This window comes from Netta rufina (assembly GCF_964035555.1).
Source record: "Netta rufina genome assembly, chromosome: 2".
NCBI lineage: Eukaryota > Metazoa > Chordata > Aves > Anseriformes > Anatidae > Netta > Netta rufina.
The window spans coordinates 147,113,274-147,140,118 of record NC_140124.1 but is presented as its reverse complement, the minus strand read 5'-3'; the positions used below and the strand labels follow the sequence as shown (position 1 = coordinate 147,140,118).

The window sequence follows — 26,845 nt, the reverse complement described above, 5'->3', positions numbered from 1 at the left end:
AAACATTCTGTATATAATTCTCTCTGTGGGGCCGCCCCTCGAGTGCTGTGCTCAGCTCTGGGCCCCTCAGTCCCAGAAGGACATCGAGGCCCTGGAGCGTGCCCAGAGCTACAAAGCTGGTGAAGGGCCTGGGGCACAAGTCCTGTGAGGAGCGGCTGAGGGAGCTGGGGGTGGTTGGTGTGGGGAAGAGGAGGCTCAGGGGAGACCTCATTGCTCTCTGCAACTGCCTGAAAGGAAGGGGTGGGGAGCTGGGGGTCGGCCTCTGCTCACAGGTAACCAGTGATAGGACCAGAGGGAATGGCCTCAAGTTGTGCCAGGGGAGGTTCAGGTTGGAAACGAGGAGACATTTCTGCTCAGCAAGAGCAGTCAGGCACTGGGACGGGTTGCCCAGGGAGGTGGTGGAGTCCCCGTCCCTGGGGGTGTTCAGGGAGAGGTTGGACGTGGTGCTTGGGGACACGGCTCAGTGGTGACATTGGTGGCAGGGGGTGGTTGGAGCAGGTGAGCTCCCCCACAGCCCTATCACTGCACACGGCACGAAGGGGGCGTGGCTGTGAGCCGAGTGGGCGTGCCCCGCTGGCTCCAGTGGGCGTGTCCCTGCCGGGCTCCGGCCCCGCCCTCCGGGAGGGGCGTTGCCCATAAACACGGCCACGTGCGGCGGCGGCGGGGCCGGGCCAGCGCCGCGCTTCCGGCAACACGGGCGCGCGCCGCCCATAAAGCAGCGCCCGGCAACGCCGCGCCCGCAGCCGGCACCCGGCGGCACCGAGACCCCGCGGCACCGATCCCGATCCCAATCCCAATCCCAGCCCCGATCCCGGTCCTAATCCCGGTCCCAGCCGCCATGCCGTTCCTGGGGCAGGACTGGCGCTCCCCCGGGCAGAGCTGGGTGAAGACGGCCGACGGCTGGACGCGCTTCCTCGACGAGAAGAGCGGCGGCTTCGTCGGCGACATCAGCAGGTACCGGTACCGGACCCGGTGGTGGCCCCGTTTTGGGTCCCGGTCCCTTTTTGGGTCCCGGTCCCGGTCTCAGCTACCGCCAGAGGGCGCTGGGTGCGGGGAGCCGCAGTTATGGTCCCCGGGGGGACACCCCAAAATGGATGGGGGCGCTGGTTTGGGGGTCACCAGGGTCTGGGGGGTTATAGGGGATGGGTATGGGGTGGGGAGCCGTGGGCTCGACCCGTCGCCCTTCGGGGAAAAGCCCCCCTCGGTTGTCTGAGGGGCTTGTATAGGGCACTGCAGACTTAGGGGATGTTGATTTTTGGGGTGTTTGGGGCTGGGTTTTATCCTGGAGCCGCTCAGGGAGGTGCTGAGAACCCATTTGGGATTCTCAGCGCTTCCCCTTCTCCTAAAGCCCCGCTGGAGCCGCGCAGGCTCCCGGCTTCGTCACATGCTGGGAGTCAGCCCTGAGTCACCAGGCAGTGTTCTGCAGCACGGGGAATAAACACGGCCCCAAACCACAGCCCGGCTCCCCTGCTGCTGGGGACAGGGGGGCAAAGCAGCCCCGGGTCCTCTGGGGCTGTACCTGCTGGGCTGGGGCAGGGGCTGTGCTGCCACCCGAGGCTTGCCTCCTGCGGAAATAGAGCTGCAGAGCCCCCTGTAACCCCACTCAGGGGCGTGCTGTAATTTGGAAATAGGCTGGGCAACGGCAGCCTTTTATTCCTCAGCCTCCTTGAAGGAAATGTCACACTCGCTGTCCCCTTGGCTGTGGGGTTTTGCCCATAAGGAGTGCCACTGAAAACCTTCTTGTTACGTACTACCTTCACGGGGGAGCTCTGGAGGTAACCTGCCCTCCCTCTTTCCTTCTCCAGCAGCAAGCCCTGCCTTAGGCTTTCTGCTTCCCAAGCTGGAGAAGTATGATGTGTCTGAAGCCATAAATCTTCCCCCCAGATTATGGGAAGCTCGCCTTATGTGCGGCTTGATTAATCTGACTGCAGAGGGACTAAACCCCCGGGATGGTCTAAGCGCTGTGAAACTGCGTGGTTGAGGGCAGGAAGCAGCGGTACGGGTGCGATGGGTCCTGGCCAGATGGCCCCTGTCAAAACCACCCTTTTCCTGCAGAGCTGCGCCTTGTTTTCAGCTCTGCCCAGCGAGGTCTGGCTGCGAGGGGACAGGAATGTACGTGACAGCGGCTCGGAGCAAACGGGGGATTTGCTGTGAGCCACGGGTGAGATCCTGTTGTGCAAGGAGGCTTACGCGGTGGCTCTTTATCTTCCCCTCCTTTGTGCAAGCTCTAAATCAAGCTCAGAATGCGAAACAGCTATTTTGTAAATAGGTAGAAAAATGTCTGGCTGGCAGGAGTCAGCGCGTTGGGAACACTGAGGTTTGGCCTGGGTTTAGGCATCTTCCTCAGTCAAAAGTGAGGAGAGTCTTGGACCGAGATCCGTGCGGTGTGAGGTCCCGGTGCCTGACCCTTCAACCTGTCCAGGCTCCTTGGAGAGCAATACGGAGATCTGTCAATACACAGACAGGGGAATAATCTGCCTCCCATGCTGGAATCCGTCCACCGCTGCTGTTATGAAGGCTTCGGGTTACGGAGTCATTCAGTAGGAAGTCAACAGCCCGGGGTGTGCTGCTGACATGTCAGATTTAAAGCAGATCTCTCGTGCTCTTGAGCTTGGATTCTGGGCACGTTCGCCTGGCCCACTCCCGATTTTTGTGCGGCTTTGATAAAGCAGGAGCTTGGACTGCTCACAAATGGTTTTGACTGCCGTGTGCTGTTTGGTTTTGGTCCCCCAGCATGAAGCAGCGCAGGCAGGGGAAGCGAGCAGCCGAGATGTTTTGCTCACATCAAGCTTCTGACCCTGGGGACTGCCCAGCTGAGCTGGTGGAAGTGTCCAGTTCCCCGTGCTGTGAGCGTTGTCCACCTGCATTTGTTTCCCTGCCCGTAGCGGTGCTGTGACCAGGCTGACAGCCACCAACCTCCCTCCCCTGGCTGCAGGCTTGGGCTGGCGATCCGCTTCAGCAGCAGGGAGAAGTGAGGAGCCTTCTCCTACAGGTTTTGTGTGCTGATCAGCTGTCAGGTGTGAGCACGGCTGTGGGGTGCTCGTGTTTACGCTCTTTAGCCTCAAAAGAAACAAGAGGGCTGCGGAGGAAGCAGCCTGGCTGCGTGGGGTCCTTGTGGCTGCAGCACAGGAAGCTCAGCGCCGCGAGCAGCAGCGGGGTGCAGCAGCAGCCAGAGCTCCAGGGGTGTCCCGGGTCAGCGCTGCCACGGGTCAGATGCCTGAGACCCTTCTTTTTTAGGGTTTGGGTCTGTTGGCAGCTGTCTCCCATCCTTTGCAAGCTGCTCGAGCTCTTTTTCATCTCCCAGATGCATCGCTTGCCTTTTGCAGCACCTGTGGGGCATCCCTGCTCACCCAGCGTGTGGGGGCTCCGGTGGGGGATCAGAGCTGGAGCCAAGAGCTCCAGGACAGTGCTGCCTTCCCCTGCCCACCCCGGGCTCTGCACTGCAGCTGCCCAAGGACTTCTCAGTTTCACGTTGCTGCTCGCATCCTGCTGATCTGCAGGCCCGCAGAACGCGGCGATCTCGAGGCGCTCGTTTAGCCTTTCATTGCCCTCCAAGAAAATGAGTGGTTACAGCTCCCCCCGCTAATGATAAAGCAAAGCTTCAGCAAATACAGAAGATGAAGCCTTAGATGAGAGATCCTAGCTGTCAATTTGTACAGTCACTGCTCTGTGGGGCTCGGAAAACCACCGGTTAAGTCTGAACCTCAGCTTTTCCTGTCTGCTTGAAAGCAGAATGTTTTGGAGGGACTCTGTTAATACTTTGTGTGCATCTGTGTCGTCAGATGCCTAAATATGTCCTGGCATAGAAATCTGTCTCAGGGATCTACCACCTACAGTAGGAGGAAGTGGTGTTACTTAAGCACAGAAACAGGGAGTTAAAGGGAGGAAAAAAAAATGCTCTGCCTGCTCCTGTCTGTTATGTGTTGTTTTTTTTTTTTTCTCCAGCACAGAGATGGGGCACTGGAGGCTCATTGAAAAATAACGTTACTGGATGCAAAACCTGCATGCAGCCTCTAGAATGGTCTGCAGCGAGGTAGCTTCAGGATTTGTGATGAAAATCTGTGTATTTTCTCTCCTTGCAGGAGATATAGGAGATATATTCAGCAGACTGCAGAAATAACTAGAATCCTTGCTTTGTATCATTCACAGCTTTTGTAAAAAGGAAGATCACAACAAGGAGAATCTCTTCAACAGCCTCAACTATGATGTTGCTGCCAAGAAGAGGAAAAAGGACCTGCTGAATAACAAAGCCAAGATTCAGTGTAAGATGTCTGCTTGGGCATTTTTTTTTTTTTCAACTAAGTTGTTGCAGGGGGAGAATGGAAAATGCTTCAGATCTATGGGTTTTTTGGATGGTGCTTGAGAAGTCTTCCAAACTATCTCAAAGGGCTTTGCGCCCATGTTTGACTTAAGTAGGGAACTTGGATACAGCTTAATGTGAAGATTTATGCCCCTGTTAGTAATCCCTGCTCTGAGGAGTTGTACTTGTTGTGTTCAACTTTTTTGTCATTTGTATTTGTCAGGAGGAGGGTAATTTTTTCCTATGGTACATTCAAATGAACCAGTTCCAGTTTTTTTTTCCCCCTGTAGACTTCCTCGTGCACAACAGGCTAAATTTATTTTCCCTTCCATATGCATGCGGAGCACTAATCGACGTTACTGGAGGCTACAAGCCTGAACGTGAGCTTTGATTGTATCTCTGTGCACAGAGCGCGTGAAAAATGAACCGAGACTTCTTCAGCTTGCTCAAAACAATGGGAGCTTTGAGATCTTTCTGTGCACAGCGAGCGGCCGGGGTCTCAGATGGCACCCTGGGGGATAACGTGGGGATCCTGCGGGGACTGCAAGTCCTGGTCCGATTGCGAGATAGGTACTGGAGCTGGTGAAGGCTCCAAATGTAAACATGCACAGAGGAAACGAGTTACCGTTCCCACACTAGTATTAGCTCACTGTGGATCCCCCAGGATTTTGGAAGCAGATGCCAAAAGCTGGCCCCTCTGTGCATTCGGCTCTGTGTGAACAAACAAATGTTACCATGACAGTTTTTGGCTGGATTTTGCTCTGACCTCCTTGTTTGAAAGGGCTTGATGCAGGATCTGCATGCCTGCAGCTGAGGCTGGGTTTGTCCTTGGGCTCTCAGTACCAGGCAGACATACATCTCTGTGTCCTTAGGTGGAAAAGGGTTCCAGGAGCACAGAGTGTCCTTCACAGTCAGGAGTCTTGTAGGATGGGGTTCTCTTATTCATATTACCTGTTGAATTGCCAGTGTGTGGTGAAAGCAGGGTCAAGAGCCCATGTGAAAGTGGGGAGGGAAAAGGGCTGAGCCGTGCAACTGCTGTTACTGCTGCAAACTGAGTGAGCAGCATGTGGTGGGTACAGGGAGGCTATTTTGGGGGACAGATGGGACAACTCCTATTTCTGAGGGAAGGGAGGGGCAATTAGAAATAGGAAAATTTGGGTCCCAAATAGGTTTTTCTTTTTTAGCAAGTTAGCTGCAAGCATAAGCATGCTCCTCGGAGCCTGACCTCACTGCTAAAAGCTCTCTCCCACATGCCTGATGTCTCATGACATTTTTGCTCAACTTCAATTTTGACATTCAATCCCAAGCCTGTATCCAAGGTAATGAATAGTTAATAAAATCAATAACAACAGAACCTGGCTGTCAGCCACGCTTTCTGTTTGGTACCAAAGAAGAGGAGGTGCTATGGTATATCTGTAGCTGGCAGATTAAACATTTACAGTCTTGAGCTCTGTCGCTGAAACATAAACCCTTTTTAAGGCTCAGGGCTGTCGTCTCAAATGAAGGAGTATGGAAACAAAGCAGCTCAGCAAGTTGCTAGTTTTGGTTTCAAGTTCAGCAGTGTAAACAATAAAAAAACTCCCTTTGTGATAAAAGGGCAGCGAGCATAGTGAGCAGAACAGAGATCCGGCCCTCTGCAGAGTAAAATTAACTGAGCAAAATGTGTTTTTTAAACAGATTTCCACCAAGAGAAGTGGATCTATGTTCATAAGGGGAGCACAAAAGAGGTGAGTAGGTTGTCTGTTCCCTTTTGTACTGTTTTTCCACCCGGTGGAAGATAGCGAGCTGATATAAATCAGCAGAAGCTCTTAAGAGATAAGTGGAAGATCTGGCTTGTGGTTGGAATTGCAGTAATGATTTTAAGCCCTAATCAGGGAGCCAGGGCTTGCTGCGCAAGGCTCTATACATGTGTTTAAAATATGACTTGTTTGCTTCCCTCGGTTTAAAAAAAAAAAAAAAAAGCCATTTGCGGACCAAGCCATAATACTGTTCTTGGCCTTCACCCAGCACAGTCCTAACATGGAAAATCATTGGAATTCATCACAACGGCTCGCTTGGGCTCGTGGAGGGAAGCGGCTGCATGAAACCACCCTCTGTGAACTTGGGCTGTATGTTGAGCCCCAGGAATGTCAGGCTCCTTCTCCCTCGTAAATTCTGGAGGGATGGATCCGAGCTATCTAAGGGTCATGAATAGAGCTCGTGTCACTTTTGGGAAAATACCATAACCCACATTGAACCGTGCCCACTCTTGACGTCAGTGAGCGCGGCTCCATGGGAGATGGGACTGCCTCCTCGGGCTGTGAGCGAGTCCCATGCTTTGTACCCATGAGCTTGCTAAATTGAGTTCCCCTGGGTCACGTCTTCCTGATGCTGTCTGGATTCTTGTCTGCCAAAACATGACCCAGACTGGTTTTTTTTCTTAGCGCCATGGTTACTGCACCTTGGGAGAAGCCTTCAACAGGCTTGACTTCTCCAGTGCTATCCTGGACTCCAGGAGATTCAACTATGTCGTGAGGGTGAGTGAAAGGCCCGGGCTTATCTCGCTGTGGTGGTGGGGAGGGTTCTGAAATGAGCATCCATCGGGTGATGGGAAGCACCAGCAGAGAAGAGGTGCACATGGGGATGTTGGGCCTTGCTATGCCAAGTTCTTGATGGAAAATGTGTGGATAGACCCCAAAGCCAATGCTCAGATCTGTTGAGGTGGGGAGAGAGGGATGTGGTGGTGATGTAAAAGATGGGTAGGCTGTCCTTATTCCAGCAATCCTAATATTTTAAGTTATAGTGAACTGTTGATAGTTTCAGGTAATACATAATTTCAGTTATGCATAAAATTCATGTTGGAGAAGAAAAACGAGCTGTTTTTTCTAATTACTGTATCTTAAGTCCTGCTTCCAAATGCAGTTCCTGTAGTCCCAGGAGGAGCATGGGCTCTGCAGAGGCCACGGAGCTGTGGGGACCTCTTTTTGCACAGGAGGCTGAGATACCTGTCAGCATGAGTGCTGGGGGGGGTGGCGTCCTGTGAAGTGATAAAGGAGAGACCTCATGTTTTGGGAATGAGAAAACGGGCTGAACCTCATAGAAGCTGGAATGAAGAACTTGAGGATCGTGGTTGTTCTTAATCTTTAGTGGCAGCAGTTTCAGTGGGTGAGGCATTCTGTTAGCCCTGATGCTTTCAGTCGGTGGGACTTGTCAGCCCCAGGTTTCTGCTGAGGTTCCTCATAATCTGACTTCTCATAACAGATCAGGGCTTCTCATTTCCCTTTGGGTTACCAAGAAATGGTGGTGTTCTGGGGTATCCCCTATCCTAAGGGCTGCAGGTGGTTGTGTGTTTATGTACATGTGATCTGCAAATTGATCTCACATTTCAGAATGCTTATCAAATCTTGGAATTTAATAAGCTTAAAAAAACCCTGTTATTAGCTTGGGGCTGTTTATAAACAGCTCCTTTTCACATTTTGTCAGCTGTTAATCACTGGTGAGGCACCAGCTGTTTAGGTTTTAGGTTCTGAAGCAAGCAGCAGTGGTGTTGCTTTCCCTTTGAGTCAAGTGTCCTGGGAAGTCAGGAAGAAATGATCTGAGCAAGTTCACTTCAGTTCACCTGTTGGTTAGGTGACCAGGAGCCTGTGAAAACCCTGTCACCCTGGGAAGGGCACAGACACTGGGGGGGTGATTACCCACCCACAGTGCAGGAAGGAAAATGGTAATTGCTTGGGTGAAGTGCCACAGTGGTGGTGAGGAGTGGGGATGATGCCAGAGGAAAAGCAGGATACAGGTCCATTGAAATTCAGGCTTCCCCAGCTCTGTGAGTCCTGGGACAGCTTGTTTTCCTGCTCGCACAGAGAAGGTGGTTGCCAGGACAGATACTCACTGTTTTCTGATAGTGGATGTCTACACCACTACGTCATCCTTAGGGCAGTTAGTTTGTGCCAAGGCAATAACCCTTTAAAGATAAAGAAGAAAAAATAAAACATGTATTTGGTGCTCCAAGGATTACCTTGGTGGATTTTTTTTACCTTATGACCATGAAAAACTCTGGAGACTTGTGCTAAGTCCAGCCTTAGGTCAGGCTCTGCCATGTGATGGGCTCCTGCTGCTCTCACAATGTGACAGTTATCTCAGAGGGCTGCAGTGACTGGGCAGGAGGCCCATGAAATTTCTTAAAGAGCAAACTCAGATTTCAGTGTAGTTGCTGTGGCCTGGTGGGATGCTCAGGCTGACTTCTTTCTTCATTTTTCCTATGAGGACTTCATAAAAGCGTACCCAACCTGCCATGTGTCCCAAATAGTATTCTGTATGGAAGTCAATATTTATCCTTGTTTCTACAAATTGAGCTTTTAAGGCTAAGTAGTTCTAAGGATACAGCATTACAGAGAAGTATGAAGCTTTCTAATTGAGGCTGACATGTGGTTTGGTGGATTTAGAAAAAAAAAAAAAAAGATATTAAACCTGGTACCATGGATCAAATATAAAACTGACTACTTAAATGAAGGGGTTGTATCGGCCAAGTCTCTGGTGAATAGTAGCTCAAAAAATGCCTGATGTGCCAGATTCACTCATGAAAAGCTCTGCCTAGATGTGGATCTTGTTTATGGGTCTTTGCAAACTGCAGGCCTCCTAGAGCACGCAGATGAGCAATCTGTCACATGGAAAATGCCTTGAATATTGGCAGGCAGATTTTTTTTCCCTTCCCTCCCTCTCCTTGTTCTCTCTGGTTCCACCCGTTGCCCAGAGGATCTGATTAATGTCATAGTATTTACTTCATCAAGCAAATGCTTTCCAAGGAGGTAAGCTGAGTTGGAATGAGGATGAGGATGCCCACAGGGAAAGAAGGGAGAGAAACGGCTACAGACCTGGAACTCTGCTGGCTATACCCAAACTTTATCAGTAGAGAAAGAAGATAACATCACTGCTGTTAACACAGGCTTTCAGGCTGACCATCAGCTTCCTCTGGCCTTTCTCAAAGCATTCCCTTATGAATGTCTCTGAACATCAGTGCTGTAGTGTTTTCAGTACTGATTTTGTTTTACAGAAGTCTAAGGTATTCCCAGATTAAGTTCTTAGCTCCTAACAGTGCACTGATCTGTTACAGGTTCTTCCAGGTGAGGTAGATTTGTGAGTGCTGGAAAGCTTGTCAGACTTTTTTTCATGATCAGGTACCATCAACTGCAGCTGGTGAGCTCATGTAAGTGAAGGAGGAGAAATCTTCCAAAATCAATCTTGTCTCAACAGTGCTGATACAGTGCTGGAAGTGCAAGCACAGGTATTAGTGCTGTGACCTGGTCCTTGCTTGACTGTTTGAACTATAGCATACATACACATTACAAGAAAATATTCCTCTTTTAGAGCTCATAAGGAAGGTGCTTGATTGATCCAGAAGATCCAAACTTTTTCATATTGAAGCAGCCCTGATTTCTCTGCTCTTGCAGAATTAACAGACTGGAAGTGTTCCTGTGAGCGTACACAATATAAGCAGAGACGAGTGCCTGCAGCCCAGAAGTTGTTGGTTCTCCTCTGGGAACACTCTGTTCAGATGACAGTGAGGCTTTGCAGGCTGTTTCCTTCAGAAAGATTTGTCATATGATGGTTGTGTAGTAATGTCTCAAGGGAAGGTGCTGTTTCTGATCATAAAAGCTTAGGTCAGGTTAAGCTGCATGGGCACAGCTCTTGGAATAACATGATCTAGACAGCATGCAGCCTGCTAAAGTAGTCTCTTAAATTTGTTTCTTCTTAAGTTTTTATAGCCCTTAGCTCCAGGAGTCCTGGATTTATGCTGTGCTGAAAGAATATCAGCTCAATGCTGCCTCATGGAGATCTGTCAGCACCTGCACTGTAAATCATCATAACTTGCCCTGCTGTTGTTCTACCTCCCAGCTTACAGCCAATGTGACATTTTCAGCCACAAAAAGTGAAGGGCTGTGAGAACGGGGGGTGACAGGAGGAAACTTTCATTGCAGTAAGCTTCTCCGAGCAGCTCAGGTGTGAGGAGCCCCAGCCCTGAGGAGCTGGGGGATCCCACAGGATCCAATCCTCCTTACCTATGGCAGGTGTTTGGGGGTATTCTAGTGGGGTTTTACACTCCCTCAGCTTGAGGCTTGTGATTTTTAACCACTGCTGGATTTGAGGCCAAGTTATGCCCTCCTCAGTGCAGCACAGGCCTGCAGAGGCCTTTCTGTCTCTGGGCGCTGTAAGCCATTTAGGGCCTGTGGGCCATATGGGGCTGGATTGCCTACACAGGAGTATGGCAGAAGTTACCAGCTGGCCGTGGGGTGCCTGCAAGTGATGTGCACAACAATGAGTACAGAACAACACAATTTCGGGGCCCTTTTTCCCTGCTGTGTGTCACTTGTTTCCTTTTTTTCTCTCTGTGTGGGGAGGAAGGCCTGTTGTGCTCCCTGAGCTAGTGGGGTTTGAGCAGGAGCCCCATCCCTGTGGTGTGGGGAGGTGAGCAGGATCTCGCCCTGCTGTGGAAGCTGCTGTCTCCTGCCAGCTCTGCAGATGCTCTGGAATAACCTACTGCATCTCTTGCCTCTCCTCCTTGGCTGTTGCAGACCCCTGAGAGCAAATAAAACAGTGGCAAGGTGACAGGAAGGGTTTTCTGGGAGTAGCTACCTGGTCACCTTTTTCAACTTCTGAAGATCTGAAAGAGGGAATTGGGATCTAATGCTCTCTTTCCAGGAGGGGTTACGGACTCCCAGCTCCAATTAAAATCAGCTGGAATGCAATTACTTAGTGTTTCTGAAAAGCAGGCCTTTTAAAATTGCTCTTAACCTTTCCCTTTGTGCTCTCCCCACCATCTGTCCCTCTCAGCTGAGCGTGGGCTGGACTTAATGCAACAGCATCATAACATGCTTGCAGCTCTCCGCTGTTTTTTACCCTACTCAGCATTAATCTGAACCCATCAGTCTGCTTTTAGTCTGTATTATGCAAGTGACAACATTGATTTGTATCACACCGTAGACCCAAATTTGGCAGTCCATTAAATGAGGCTGTACTCCGGGGCCGTGCCAGTGCTAAAAGACCCTCAATTCACTGCAGTGTGTGGGGTATGGATGGGTCAGAGCCTGGCTGAACCATATCCCTTACATGTTTTGCATGCATTATATGAGGACAGAGGAATAAAAATGCCTTTGGGTTGCTGGGGAGTGGAGTAGTCCTAGAAGTACTCACAACATAGTTTTCATATGGAATTTCATCCTGTGTTTATTGCTGCAGGGGAAGGGAGGTGACACGTGACATCAGAGCTGGTTCACTGCACATAAATTGAACCTTGATAAACACAGGCAAGGCAAATCTGAGTCTGTTTGTCTAGTTTGAATTTTGTACCAATTTAGTGTTCTTCAAGGAACTGAGATTTTTATCTTCAGTCCTCGTGAAGAATGGCTCTGGCTTTTCCAGCTCTTACAGTGCTGCATTACGTGATACTTATCACTGGGCATATTTCAGTGTTTTCAGCCATGGGCACAACATCGCTAACACCCAGCCTGGAGGAAGCTGTCCCTGTGCCAGCTCCTGAGCGGTGCAATCTGGAGGCAGCAGTTGTTTGTGCACAAGAGCTGATCTGCGTGCGTGTGTGCCTAATGTACAGATGGAGTCTGGCAAGTTGGTCATTATAATCAAAGGTCTGGAGGCTAAATAGGTTAATGTAAGCAGAGTATCGCAGGTTACTTTGGGATGCTGTTTCTTCTACTTCCTCCAGCATCTTCAGAAATTAGGAAAAGATTTAAGACTTCCCAAGCACCCTGCAGACTGCCTTGTTTTTAAGAGTACCTGGGGTCTTTGTTTTGCTGAGAGGCATCAGTGGGCCATCTTGCTCTGTGCACCAAACACTATCCAGCTCTCCTGTATCTTGTTTCTACAAAATGAGGCAAGAAAACAGGCAGCCTGCCCTTCACAGAAGTTGGTGCAATGCTTTTTCCTCACTTTTTCAGTCACGCGAGGTGTAAGATATTCATAGAATGTAAACTCAGTGCCGTCTGATGATGGTGTTGGCCTGGAAATTAAACTGAAGAAGGCAACTTCACTCTCAGCGACCTCAGTGCTGCTAACTGGCAGTCACATGCCTGAGACGAGCAGAATGGGGAAACGACTGCACTAATTTCTCTCCCCGAGCTCTCTGCTTCATGGCAGGCTGCCGGTAACTTTATGGATGCATTCCTGTCATTCTTAAAACGGGGCGAACAGTTCAGCTCACGACTTATCGAGTCTTATCAAAAAACATCTTAGTTACTTGACACAAGTAGTTGCACCTTCTCTGTACTCCCTGCGGTGCCAGCCATGGGATAGCGTAGCTCCAGACGATAAAGGATTAATAAGCTAGTCATGTGGTAACGTGTTGATTGATTTGTGGCATAAAAGGTTTTTCCTTTCCCTTCTAAATTAAAACAGAAGGCTATGTACATCCAAAACAAATGGAACGACATGTGGACAGCCTGTATTTATATAATGCTGGGGGAAGGGAGGAAGGCTTGGAAGATCACAAGCCACATGTTCTGCAGAACATGACCCGTAGGAAACTTCCACGACTCTTCTTGCACCAGCAGAAAGCCCGGGGAGGAGAGGGCATCTGTCCCAGGGGAAACGCTTCCTTCAGCAACTGCAGCCCAAATCCAGCAGTCGGTCAGGCAGTCGGGGACAGGAAGCAAATGGCAATCGAAAGTAAAAGTGAGATTTCCTTGGTTTGATGGGGAGTAAACAGGACAAACAGGGAAAGGTGGATGGCTTGGGACTGTTACAGCTGCAGGAACTGCACGGAGGGGAGAAATGTTGAGGGATTAGGGGGTTGTTAGAGCTGGGGGGGAAATTACTTGGTTTTAATACAGCCCTTAACCTTTCCATCGTGGTGACAGCGCTCTGACAAAGCCCATGCAACCAAGGCGTTTGACGTAAATTGCAGGGTCTGATTCTCATTAGTGCCCCATCAATAACATCCCCATCCAAACCAGCGCTCGCTTGTGTTCCCTCATGACACTGCTTGTTTATGCCCCAGCGAGGGACGGTGACGTCTCCGCTCATTGTTCCTCGGGGTGAATAGATGCTGTCAGCCTGAGCGCTGCTCTGTGGTTTCCCTGCATCTCTGAGCCATGAAACCAAATTTTTCTCCCCAGTATCATTAGAAGGCTTTTTTTTCCCACCCCTTTCTATGTGGATTTAATTATTTCTCGTCTGCTTTTTTTTTTTTTCCCCCCCCGTGCATTAGTTTGCTGTCGCTCCATCTACCTTTTATTTTCATGCAGCAAACAAGTGCCCGGACTGTTTTGCTGTGTCATGTGACGGGAGTTAAGATTAGAAAGGTATCTCTGCTCTCTAAGGCTTGCCACTTCTATTTTTATCCACAGCTGCTGGAGCTGATAGCGAAGTCTCAGCTGACGTCACTGAGTGGCATTGCCCAGAAAAACTACATGAACATCTTGGAGAAAGTGGTGCAGAAAGGTAAGAAATGGAAACGCTGCGGGGGAGGAGGAGTTGGAATTAATGCGGTGTGCTCAGCATGAGCGGCATCCTGAGGGATACCCCGTGTAAGATGGGTGAAGAGGGGCCACCCCTGTTTATTTCTGTCGCTCAGTTCCACTTTCCTTTTTGTCAGGGAAGGACTATGTAGAGTGGGGAGAGTGGGAGGAAATCTCTGTATTTTGGTAGGTATCTGGGAGGCAGTTCCTCCTTCTCCTACTTCCCTCGTTACCACTCCTTATGCATCCTTCTGAATCCTATTTCTGACTGCAGAAGAGGCTCCTTCCCCCCAGCCTGACACACTGGCAGCCTCTGCTGCTCTGTCTCCAGTTTGCAATATCAAGTGTTCCCTCTCCTCCAGGGGAAAGTAAAACTGGAGGGCTGTCTTCACCTCCCCGGGCTCCTGGTGGGGCTGGATTGCAGCTGAGAGGTGCTGTTTCCCTTCCTGGTGCTTCAGCTCTGACTGAAGCCTGGGAATGGAGAGCACCCTGTTGGGGTGTGCACGCATGATGAGGCTGGAGATGCTGAGCATTATCAGCTGGGGTGGTGGGGGAGAGGCACACACACAACCCCTCACGTGTAACAGGGGAAAGCTGGCTGGTTTCCCAGCGATGGAAATGGGAAGCGCTCTAGAAAGGATGGGTACCTCATCTGCTTATCCTGGGAAGATCTCCATCTGCTCTCTAACCTGCTGTGCTTGGCTCATGTTTAAGTGCTTTTCTGTCAAAAGAAAAGCACAGGCTGGCTCTCTTGGCCTGTGAGATTCCAGCAGGTAACTTTTCCCTGAGAATCATGTAGATTCAGAAAAGGATTTGGGCAGCTTCCATTTTTAACCTTTCCTGTTCCCCCCAAAGTCCTTGAAGACCAGCAGAACATCAGGCTAATACGGGAATTGCTGCAGACCCTCTACACATCCCTCTGCACTTTGGTTCAACGGGTCGGCAAGTCTGTCCTGGTTGGAAACATCAACATGTGGGTGCACAGGATGGAGACGATTCTCCACTGGCAACAGCAACTGAACAACATTCAGATCACCAGGGTAAGCACGAATCCCAAAGGCTAAAAATAATGTGGCTCCTTCATGAAACCTTCTCATGTAGCAGCTTTCATCTGGGTGACTCTATCTCACTGTACTCCCGATGCAGGCAGAGTGCTGCAGAAGGACCTGAAGTTGCCAAAATAACTGGCTGCATTCCTTGAATCACTTCAGCCCCTTAATTCAAAATAAAGCACTAGGAGCCATTACATGTCCCCAGCCGGTTCAGTGCACACAGTGTGGGATCATGTTCACCGTTACTGGTGGCGTGACTCCTTTCTGGTCTTGAGGCTCTGTGTGAACAGAGCTGGGCAGGAAGCATCTCCTCCTCCTGAGAGTCTTTAGAGATGAGGCCTCGGTATGAAAAGTCAACTCAATTTTTCGAAATCTGAGAAATTGCCCTCAAAACTTTGTTTATCAGATAGTTGAGGTTTTTAGATTTGTTTAATCTGTAAATTAAATGCAAATTTCCAAATAGCTGCATAACTTCATGCTTCCTGGCTGAAAACATCAGTGATTCTTCCAGTAGTCTGGAGCTGGCTGTTCCAGCCAGACGAGTCCTGCTTTCACAACATCTGGTCCTCCAGCAGCATCTGCGGAGCAGGGAGAGACGAGGAGTTGATAAATTCCTAACCTGGCTTTGTGTGTGAATTGAATGTGAACTTGCTCCGCTTCACTTTGAGTGGGTGCTCACTCCCCAGAGATGTTAAAGCCTTCCTGCTTGCTGCCCCCCTGTCAATGTGTCCATTGTAAGAGTCTTCTACAGTGAGCTGAGCTGTGAAATTCCCACTTGGCCATACCAAAGCATGGCCAGAGGGGATTTTAAAAGCACCTTTTTCCTTGGTGGGTCAACCAGAGAGGTCCTGCTTTCATTGTTCTTCAGGACTGTGTTTGCTGGGAACATCAAGAAACAGTTTCCAATCCTTTGGTTGTAAAGAGCAATACAGGCAGAAGGATTTGGGAGAAGATAAACTCTGGGAAGTCCCAGGGAGTTTGAAGAACTGCAAAATCCACATTCCCTTAGGTGGTGGTGGTCTCTGCCCTGCTGTGGGATGTGCCCAGCTCTGGGGAGCTGCTCAGTGCCTGGGCACTGCTGGGATCAGCTCTGCTGGGGCATCTGTTTCCCCGCTACCCTGCAGGTTAGGACCTCCTGCTCAACTCAGTACTACAGTATGGGTTTGTTCCCCTCATCTTTATCGACTACAAAAACTCCCATAAGCTTTTCAAAGCTCTGCCTGCCCAGATAAAATCACATCAAAATGTGCTTGTGAAGGGAACTGCCTTTTATGCACACTTAGCATAGGTTTGCAGTCACTTCTCTAAAATATAATAAAAGTACGTGGAGAGCTTGCAAAAAAAAAAAAAAATCACACCTCTGAAGGTGGCTTCAGGTCAAACTAGAACAAAACCTGAGGTGAGAGGAAGGCAGAACAAGCCCAGTTCTGTGCAGCCAGATGCTTACAGCGCTGAGCGCTTCTGGTATTTCTGGAGGGGGTAAAAAGCTTCACAACAGCCAAGACAGACCGTTTTTAAAAGAAAAATTGCAAAACACTGAGTATGTGCTAGAGTTGCATTAAAAAAAGGCACAAAAACAACTGTCCAGAGAGTGACAACATAATGATCTGCTCTGATCTAATCTGTGTTCTTTCTCCAAAGAAAGTAATGTTTGAAAAGTCCTGGAAAGGAGTACTGAGGGAAAAGAAGTAGCAGATAAGTCCTTGGCTCTGACTCAGAAAACCTGTATGGAGTTGTTTTAGTCACACTGGCTTCCTCAGAAATAAGACATTAGCGTGTGCTTGCTTGATTTTGCCTTTTTTTTCCCCCCTTGCTGAACCAAGAGCCTCTGAGCACAGTCCTGCCTGCTCTGCCCTGGTGGAGCTTGTGTGGGCTGTCTGCAGGAGAGGGCAAAAGCCAGCATGGTGGGGAGATCACCGGGAGGGGATCCAAGGCTGCGGTGCGCTCCTCCTGCCCCTAAAAGCGACCTCAGCTTGCACTGGCGGGCGGGAACACGACTCATGGGCTTCAGGAATTGATGGAGTGCTGCTCTCTGCCTCCTCTTCCATTTCCAAGTACACGAGTGGATTGCACCAAGCAAACATCTGCGTTGTAGCCAGGCAGCATGCTCGCAGCTTAACCCTCAGCACGAAATGGGAACAGGGGAACAATTGTTTGAGGTTGGTGTTGGCACAAATACCCTCTGGAGGTGGCAGAGATGGTTCAACTCTTCTGGAGGGGTTGGAGCAGACCTCAGCCTTGCTTTGGAGCCATCCAAAAATGATGCCTGGCTTCAGCTGAGGGGTTCTTGCAGGTACCAGCCAGGCTGCGTGGACCACCAGCAGCGCAGGCTGGTCCCTGGGGAAGGTGGGAGCTGTTTGTGTGCAGTTGTTCTCCTCGTGCCCCTGCGGTTTCACATGGCTGGAGATGGGGCCGTATGATTGAAAGCAGCCTCACGCGGCGTTCCCCTGCTGCTGCTGGCCCACGTGCTTCTCGTTTGAAACGGTTAACAGCCCTGCCAATTGCCAGGCGGGCGATGTGACTCTGCAGCTTAAAAATAGCAGCATCCCTGCGCAGGGTAAACGATCAACTTGGCACATCTGTTGGACATTGTTTCTTCCTTGGGGCCCAATCCGCAAAGCTGCCGTTTGCCTTAATAAGGCTGGGGCTGATTTGGGAGCAGCTCGAGCCCAGGTTGCGGTCCTTGCTGATGCTTTGGATCGCCCCCAGGTGCAGGATCTGCAAATCCGTTGCAGTTGGTTTGTCCTGGAGCTGTGCAGACTCATAAAATAATCCTCTATAGACCAGGCAAAGGTGAACGGGAGCGGAGGTGGCTTTGGCTCTGCAGAGCGTGCTTTGATGTGGCTGAACAGCCTGCGAAGCTGCGGCTGGTGGGAAAGGGGCAGGTTCTTCAAGCGTTCGGAGGAAGGGGTAGCCCTGCCAGCACTGCCTCGGGAATCCCTGCAGGGAAAATCCTGGTTCATCAGCCACCACTGTGGTTGCAGTGAGATCTTGTGATGATCTGAGCTGAAACAACATAGAAGATACCTCAAATTCTTTTTTGTGGAGGAAGGTCAAATGTCTCTTTGTTCAGAAGAAGGAACTACTGCTTATTTTGAGTGTGAAATGCAATATTTAAAAAGCAGTAACTCACCTGCAAGTTAGAAGTACCGGTTTTCCAGCTTCCTCCCAGCTCAATTTTGCTTTTTTTTTTTTTTTTTTTTTTCTTCCCCAGCCTGCCTTTAAAGGAACCACTTTGACAGACCTGCCACTCTGTTTACAATTAAACATCATGCAGCGGCTGAGCGATGGGAGAGACCTGGTTAGCCTCGGTCAAGTGGCTCCCGACCTGCAAGTGCTCAGTGAAGACCGGCTGCTGTGGAAGAAGCTCTGCCAGTACCACTTCACAGACAGACAGGTACGAGGAGAGGTGCAAATCGCTATCAGTTGCCTGTTGTAACCTGTTAGCGAGTGAATCTGTATGGGTAGGACACTCTTAGTTGACTATCTTCTGGATCTGTGGGCTGTGCTGCAAGCTGATAACGCCGGCTGGTATGAGAATGGCTGTAAAGATGATTTATGAGGAGGGTTCTGCATGCCCCAGCAACGATTCCTGAAATAGGAGTCTCGGGAATTAGTCACAGGGTGAACTTCTGCAGCCCTAATCCAGGTGGTAACAACTGCAAGTCATGGTTGCTCGCCCCACGTGTGCAGGGAAAACGTGCGGCCGAGCTCCAGCCTTAACTGCAGTGTCCTAAGGACTGACACCCTCGTGGAGAATCCCTGTGGATGTGGTTTGTGAGCAATGTGTTGTACTCTCCTGCCCTTTAGAGCGAGAAATCCCCTCTGAGCTGTTCCGTGAGTGACAGGACAGTATGTGGAAAGCAGCCCTGCTGCTACCCAAGTTGTACCTGTGTAAAGATCCTTGGCCTTTTGCAGGCTGGTAATCGCCTAGGGTCTTCTAAAATTAAAAACAAATGGAAAGAAACAAACACCTCTCTGCTTATGGATGATGTTTGTGTGGGGTGTCTGTATCAGATCTCTGCACTTCAGGAAACATGTGCCAGATTCCCCTGCTGACTTGCTTTGTTTGCTCGCTCTGGATCTGACTTTGGAAGTGACTCTGGGGAAGTCATTTCTGTTAAAGAGTACATTCAAATCCAATTTCTGCAGCTAATGAACCCAAAAAGAAAGATGGAGGTCTCACAAGCTAATGTGACAAAGAACTGACCTGAACTTTAGAAACTGTTAAATGCAGTTCCACTTCCCTGCCAGCCTGAAACAGTGGCTAATGTAGTATGAAATAGCTCCCGGAGTTGCAGGCTTTCATACAGTAGTCATCGTGAAATGAGGCTGGACTCTGCTAACGGTATCAGGTGAGGCTGTTGCTATCAGGAGGCCTGTTAGAGCTGAGCATTCAAAGCAGGAATTTTCCTGGTGTTATGCAGAAACTGTTACGTGACGGGCAGGGATGGTGCTTAACTTAAACTTAAAGCAAGGGAGAGAACAAGATGGGTGGAAAGAACAAACCATGATTTTTTTTTGTCCTAGTGCAGTTACCATCATATTATTTCTTTCAGATTCGTAAACGGCTAATCTTATCTGACAAGGGACAGCTGGATTGGAAAAAGATGTACTTCAAGCTTATAAGGTGTTACCCACGGAAGGAGCAGTACGGTGACACGCTGCAGCTGTGCAGGCACTGCCACATCCTCTCCTGGAAGGTAGGAGGTGGTGGGGGGGGCAAAATTGGTTGGGTACCCAGGGCTTCCTCTGATTGCAGCACCCTAAAGAAGCTGCAGTTCCTTTGCCTTGCATGATTGGGTGTTTTCCTACATCCCAATCCTCCCTCAACTCTTAAGACCCTTTCATTATGCTTCAGGGATTCCCATTTTGTCTGCATTGAACAAGTTATTGCCGTGAAAGCCAGAGGGGAGTGAGATGGGCATACTGTCAGGCTGCTCGCAGCAAATTGCGTTAGCACTGCCAGCAGCCCCTGCCACCCATCATGTGGAGGTGAAGGTCTTGGCAGTGGGATTAGCTAGAATGAGAGCTGATGGCTGTAAAACAGCCCACAACACGATTCTGCTGGCCTCTGTGTTGCTATCCACGGCACACCTCTAGATTTAAGCTCCTGTAGCTGATGGCAGCCTCTGCCCTGTGGTGCCTCAGAGAATAGGATGAAAGAGTGAATTGGATTTTTTTCTGGTTTCATTTCCCCAGACTTCACAGTAACCCCTAAAATATGAAGCCCAGTTCTGAGCTGTCTGCTTTGGCGAGAGTGGGAATATTTTGGGCTCCGCTCTGTTTGCAAGCAGGATGTCTGGCGGAGTGGCAGCACTCAGTTGGCACTTCGGTGCCCTGGCACCCTTTCTGCAGTCTCTCTAAATGGAGTTGTTTTCTCCTTTCCCAGGGTACCGATCACCCTTGCACAGCCAACAACCCGGAGACGTGCTCCACCTCTCTTTCCCCGCAAGACTTTATCAACTTGTTCAGGTTCTGAACTTGGCTCACCGCAGCTCACGCGATTCTTACAGGACACTTTATGCCACTGAGCTTGGACACTCCGTTTGTAAATAGTGTAAATATTCATGGTTGTGTGAAGCTCCTGAGTCAAGGAACAAGAGGATTTCGGAGATGAAAGGTGAAATTGCTCGCTGACGTGCAGCACTTAAGGAATACAGAATTCCATAGGACTGGTGTATAAATGCAGCATGTTGTACAGAGTCCCTTTTTTATGATCAGAGTACAAGATACAGGGCAAAACCTTCATTTTCGTTTTTAGAAGTTAAAAATGAATTTGCCCCGCAACCATTTGAGAACTTTTCTGGTTTGTTTCTAATAATTGAGAGAAAGCAATATGAGGCTAGGACTGTTGAACTGTTTCTCCATCTGGTTTTATTTAGCATACATATTTATAAATATGATGTTTTTAAAAGTATTTATGAAAAATATCCCTGTGACAAGTTTAATAATACTTCTGTTTTTAAAAAGGAGACATTCTGAAATACTTAGCGTGGAACTCTAGCCTACTTACAAAAGAATCGCACCATACCACTTTCTACCTCTAACAGATTGAGTACCTTTCAAACAAAAATCCAGTGTACAATGTGAACTTTTGTATTTTGTACAATGATTTAAAGGGAAACGTTTGTGATAGTAAGCATCTTTTCTTGCATTAATGCTTACCTCTTTACATTAGTTTTCTTGCTCTACTCAGTGCTTGAATGCCTAGATGATAGGCACTGTATAAATACCTAAGACTTTACTCCATCCTCTTTTAATTTGTTGGTTTTATGAAAGACTTAAGTAAAAGGGAAGAGAAGTCATGAGGGTGAAGATTATCTAAAAGGGAGGAAGTTCTATTATAGGGAAACAAAGGACTGGGTTTAATCTTGCAACATAAATTCATATCAGCTCCGCTAGGTTAATTGCACTGGATGAATTCCCAAGTGAGGTTAGACTCTGGTTCAAGCCCGTGTCTTCCTGGTTTTCCAACGTCCACACACCGCTCTGTATTCCCACTGCTGTCAAGTGAATTAAATCATCTTGGAGCTGGTAATTCGTGGGGAGATTTGGGCTGTTGAGTCTAGTGAAGTGATGCGGTTTTAATTCCTCGAAAGACTGGCAGCATTCTGCTTAATCTCAGCCTAGCGGCGTTTAGGGTGGTGAGAGACCATAAAGAAAGTGGCCAGCATTTTGCTAAAAACAGCACTCGAGGCTGTGGAAAGTGAGGGATTTCCAATGTGGCACTCAACCTCTTACGTTATCTGTGTGCCAAGGAAACAAAGACCCAGTCTAGTCCCTTCTGCTTCCAGTGCTGGCCTTCTTTATGGGATCTTTTAGGACGAGCCTAGAGCAGAGTTTCCAGTCCTATGGAGCAAGTGGCCAAACTCCTGACATCGTTGTGGCCGTGATTTGGCTCACAATCTTTTCAAGTGTAACCTTACATGCACCATGGCAGAACTAGAAGATTCCAGCTCACATATAACCATTTGAAAACCTGCGTTGGAAGGTTTTTGCCATTTGCCTGTAGATTTCCTGTGTAGCACTTTCTCTGTTGTGCGCCACAGAAGCAGGATACCTCAGGAGGGTAAAAATTAGGGGGTTGTGTCTGACCATGTACAGAGAATTGAGGAAGAGGAGTACTCAGGACAATTCAGGAAGAACTACTTGAGTTAATATTGTTAAATATTCTGTTCCTTTTTTTTTAACGTTTTTATAACTGACTTTCAACACTTTTCTGCGGCTGTTTGTATTTTAAAAAATGGACAGTATTTGCGTTTTTGCAAACTAAATCACTTTGCATACCCTGGGAGAAACTCAAAAAGGGGAAAAAAGCTGCCTCTAGATGGAGCAGTAGGGAAGAGGGGAAGAAGACTGGGAAGGGGAAAGGCAGGAAAAAGCTGACAAGAACTGCTGTTCTCCTGCCTTCCCACAGCAAACCCGAGTTTTTGCTTTTTTAGAGAGCTCTGTGAGCCAGCACAGCCCTTAGCCATGGCCAAGAGCTTGGCGATATCCAGAGATGAGGAGAAAACCTGGGATAGGGAATTCTGTTTTGGTGTTGATGCTCTCTCCGTCAGTTTGCTGGTAAAAATAAGCCTGTTGATTATGCTCATGTCAACTGAAAGTGATTTAAAAGCTGATACCTTGGGAAAATCATCTTGTGCTTGTTTTGGGGGGATGCTCATGAGTAAGGGAGGCTGGTTTTTGTTTTCATTCCCGCACCGATGTCAGCGGGTAGATGAGGCTGAAATCCGCCTCGTCGAAAGAGGATGCTAAGGACAGGAACCTGCAAGTGCATGAAGTATTGCCACTGTCTTGGGAGACTCCTGTTAATTTTTATAGTAGTGAGAGGACTCGCGTGACCTTCACCATCACCATCTCCTGCTTCCAGCTCTGACGCAGGAGTGGTTTGGTTTGCAGTCCTTCTGCCCCTGCCCTCTGCAGTGAGTCAACCTCTTGTGATGGAGGTGGCCTGAGCTGCTGGGGGTTTCCGTGTAGGCTGAGGCCGTGCTTGCCAGATGACACTTACCCCAACAATGAGGTTGTTGCTCTGGGTGAATTTCGAGCTTGGCTTTAAATCCAGTCTGCACGACAAGACAAAACCCCAGAATTTAGCTGTGGTCTAGGAACCCCTCAGCTCTCAGCGCTGCCTCTGTGAGCCCTTCACTTCTTTTGAGCAGAGTTTATGCCATGTGCCCTGCCCAGAGAGCACAGGTGATGCTGTACTTGCATACAACTGAGGCTCCTATCTGCAAAAGTTAATTTCAATTAGTGTTCTTGTAGCACTGGGTAGATCTTAAAGGGTCAGATTGCTGAAGATCAATCTGCTAATCCAGGCACTTGTGTGTTGCTCGTCCCGAGCCCTGGGATGTTGCTGTTGGTGTCCCAAGTAGCAGAAATCCAAGCAACCACTGTGCTGGAGAACAAAACCGGCTGAACAAAAAGCAGAATAGGCCTCAGTCAGTTACTGCCTCCGTCACCATCTTACAGCTCCAGCAGCTGTCAAAGCAGACCCTGATCTCTTTGGGATGCTCATTGTTCCTCAAGTGGCTGGTACAGGGAGGTATTGTGTGAGATTCAGTTCTGTTTTCTGCATTTAAAACAAAATGCTGTTGCATCCAAATACCTCGGCCTAACCACTTGAAAACAAAATGATTGGGATTTAGCAGTGCAAGTGCATCTGCTTGGCTTTGGGTGGCAGAGGAGCGAAACCAGCCAGGATAGCTCGGGACCCCAGACAGGATGGTGTAAGGCTGCTCTCTCGCAAAAAGGACCTTGATTTTAGGACAACTCTGGCAAAGCCTACTGTGAATGGAAAACAGGCTTTTACTGTTTGTATTTTGGAAATCGAGTGTTCTTTTCAAATAGCATCTCATCCTCAAGTTGGTGGCTGCGTTCCCATTAAAAATGCATCGGTTCGTATACTATGAAAGGAGGTTTTTCCTCTTTTTTTTTCTGCTGCCAGTGTATGCAAAGAAATGTCTTTATCTTTAGAGGTTTTTAAGCAGTGCAGTGGTGTGGAGCATGGCACCGTGGAGAGGAAAAACAGATCCGTGCAGGGGAGGAGGCTCAGAAAGGGAGAGATCTTTCTGTTCCAGCTTTCTATAAGAGGCAGGTGTTTGGAATTCGCTTTCATGTGACAGCCACCTCAAGAGGCACCGTTTCAGCTGTACATACCTTAAGCCATTTATATTAACTACGGTATGGTGAAGTTTGATCCTAAAATGTGTGCACCTCCTCTTACATCGTTTGGGTTTCTTTTATGAGTTGCGAAAGCTTCTAGGTCCTTTTGTTTTGTGAAGTGATTAGAAGAACTTCTATTGCTCTGAAGACATCGCTTTTTATGTAAGCATTTAATTGCACCCTGCCACTTTCTGTATATGAGAGTATCTTTTCTATCATTTTTCTCTGCCCCCCAGGTTTTGAGCTGTCTGTGTTCCCGTTTGTTTGACTTTGATTGCTCTCGCAAAGCTCTCTCCTCCTAGAACACACACAGGTACTACACCAGCTTTTCCTGCCCGGAAAGCTCCTTGGCCTTTAGTAGCTGAAATTTGATTTAGAACAGGAACATTTCAGGTTCTGTTACGTAGCTAGTCGATCAGATGTGCTGTTTCATGCTTAGGCGCTGTTCAGTGCAGCGAACCAGGTTCTGGGGTTGTTCTCAGAAACCTGTTGCACAGCTTCCCCACAGATCAGCACCTTGCCAAAAAAAAAAAAATAAACTAGCTTTAAATTAAAATGCCACTCTTCCTAGCTGGCCTGTTAGCAGAAGCAGGGACCCAGCAGAGCTGATGGCTGCTCAGGTTGATGAAGACTGCCAGTTACGAGGTTGGGGACTCCGATGTTCTGCCCGTGCTGCTGTTTGCAGCTCATTGCTTGTCATGATGCTCATTAAAGGCCCCGAAGATGCAACCAGGTGTCCGTGTAGCTGGCAGTGTGTGGCTGCTGGGGCATGAGCTGCTTTTCCAGTGCCTGATTTCTATCCCCCATCTGCCTCCAGTGATTTCACTGGCAGCAAATAGGCCTTGCAGGATTTGGCCCTAGGGAGGATAAATCTTGTCTTTGCCATAGGTAGGCTACTGTATTAATATCATGAACACCAGAGAGATTCCTCCTCCGGTGGCCAAGCATTGCCTTTCCTCCCCCTGGGAGGGCAACCAAGGGCAGACCTTGCATTTCCTTAGCTATTACGAGCGGTGCGGAGCACGAACAGGTCTGCTACCAAGGGAGCATTTTAATTTGAAATGGCAAATATGCTCATCTTTAGGAACTATCTGCAGTAACTATAAATACTTGTATATGGAAGAGAGTGTGTTCTGTTTTGTTTTTCTTTACAGTTGTAAGTAGAGATGATATGAAGTGAAAGGCATCCCTTGTATAATACGACTTCTGTTTAATATTACTGTGTGGTTAAAATCCTTCCTTATAAATTTGCACACTTTTTCCTCTTCCCTTGCATGTTCAGCCCTGATTTTTACAGCTGTTCTGTGCAGACAGTAATGTATTTTTGTAAAACATTTTTTGACACTGAATTGCAATAAATGTTCAAACAATGTGAACCACAGAGTTGGTTGTCTCACTGCTTCCAAGTTGTTGACCTTATCGGCCTTGAGCTTCTCGTGACTGTAAGCAGAAACTCTTCGGCAGGAACATCCAGAACTTGGGCTGTCATGGCACTAGGCACATGGGGAATGTCCAGGATGGAGCTGCTACTTCACTGCAACTCAAAGGAAAATGAGGTGAATGGAGCACTTGCTTCCAGTAAAACCAGCGCCCACCTGCAGCTCATGCACTTGAATTTGTGCTCTACCAAACACAGGAGTGATTGTTCCAAAAGAGATCTCCAGTGCTTGCACTGATCTGATAGCTTTACTTCCTGGCTTACAGAAATGTTTTTCTAGCCATGTTATCCAAGTGACTTTGATTTATTTTTATTTTCGTCCCAGTTACTGCATCTGGTTAGTCAGCACTGCAATGCTCAGACCCAGGCTCCTGGCCAGAGGGAATGCAAGCGAGGAGCCCACTGAAGGGAGTCTCAGTAAATTGGGGAAGAAATAATAATAGAAAAGGCAAATATGTCTCCGGCTGGGATGGGAGAAGTTATCTTGGTAAAACAGGATGACTTGCTGCATGGAAAGCAGCTATGAAAACAAGACCAAAAAGCAGATGGTTATTTTTCCAGTTCATTTTCACTGTCAGGTAGGGTGTTCGAGCAGTTGCATGTGTCTTTCTGTGCTTATGCTGTATCAGGACTGTAGTTAGAGGGTTGCATCCCCAGTCTTTGGAACATGGGACAGCCTGCCAGCCTTAAGCAAGGCAGTGAGAAAGCTGTTCAAATGCCCTTAAACTTCTTAAAAGTACTCAATTCTACTTATTTTAGTAGACTAAATCCTTTAAAGGCGATACTTGGTCTCTTTAGGAATGAGTGGGTAGGTGAGTCCATAGTCCCTTTAGGTGACAGAGGTCTGGCCATGCTTCTTCCTGTTTTCATGGTGCTGTCACTGTAACACCTCCAACCTTCTAGGAACTCAGGGACTGGAGCAGAAGCAAGCCCTGGAATGGGCTGTCCAGGGGGCTGGTGGAGTCCCCATCCCTGGAGGTATCTGAGATGCTTGGATGTGGCACTAAGGGACATGGTTCGGGGATGGGACTCGGTAGGTCAGGTTGATGACTCAACTTGATGACCTTGAAGGCTTCTTCCAACCTAGATGATTCAGTGATTCTATGGATGGTCCAGCAGCCTGAAGCATGAAGGAAGCCCTGCCTTGGTCAAAGATAACATGGCACCTGCTTAGTTCTGGTGAAACAATTTCTCAGGGAGCTCCTTGGAGTGCCCTTACCACCTGCCTTAAAGTCCAAAGCCCAGTAAAGAAGTAGAGATGGGGCAAAAGCATTCTGAAAACTACTTGCACAACAAAATTTAGGGTTATGACTCTTATTTGCCCCAATTTTCATTAGCCATCACTTCCTGCTTCTCTTTTCTCTAAGGGATATGGGCTGAGCTCCAGAGAACCCTTTAGAGGGTTGCTTTATTTTTGACAAAACCTGAGCTGGTCCTTTTG

The 26,845-nt window shown here is 48.6% G+C and overlaps 1 protein-coding gene across 1 annotated transcript; it reads left to right on the top strand.

Annotated features, from left to right (window-relative positions):
* The first annotated feature begins 678 nt into the window (after positions 1–678).
* FBXO32 (F-box protein 32) lies at positions 679–25,338 on the top strand. The gene is made up of 9 exons (XM_084281582.1): positions 679–954; positions 4,150–4,262; positions 5,978–6,027; positions 6,724–6,816; positions 13,636–13,729; positions 14,602–14,786; positions 18,013–18,195; positions 19,358–19,501; positions 20,191–25,338. Exons 1-9 carry the CDS (start codon positions 839–841, stop codon positions 20,278–20,280), a joined length of 1,068 nt encoding a protein of 355 aa, XP_084137708.1. The 5' UTR covers positions 679–838; the 3' UTR covers positions 20,281–25,338.
* Positions 25,339–26,845: the final 1,507 nt, after the last annotated feature.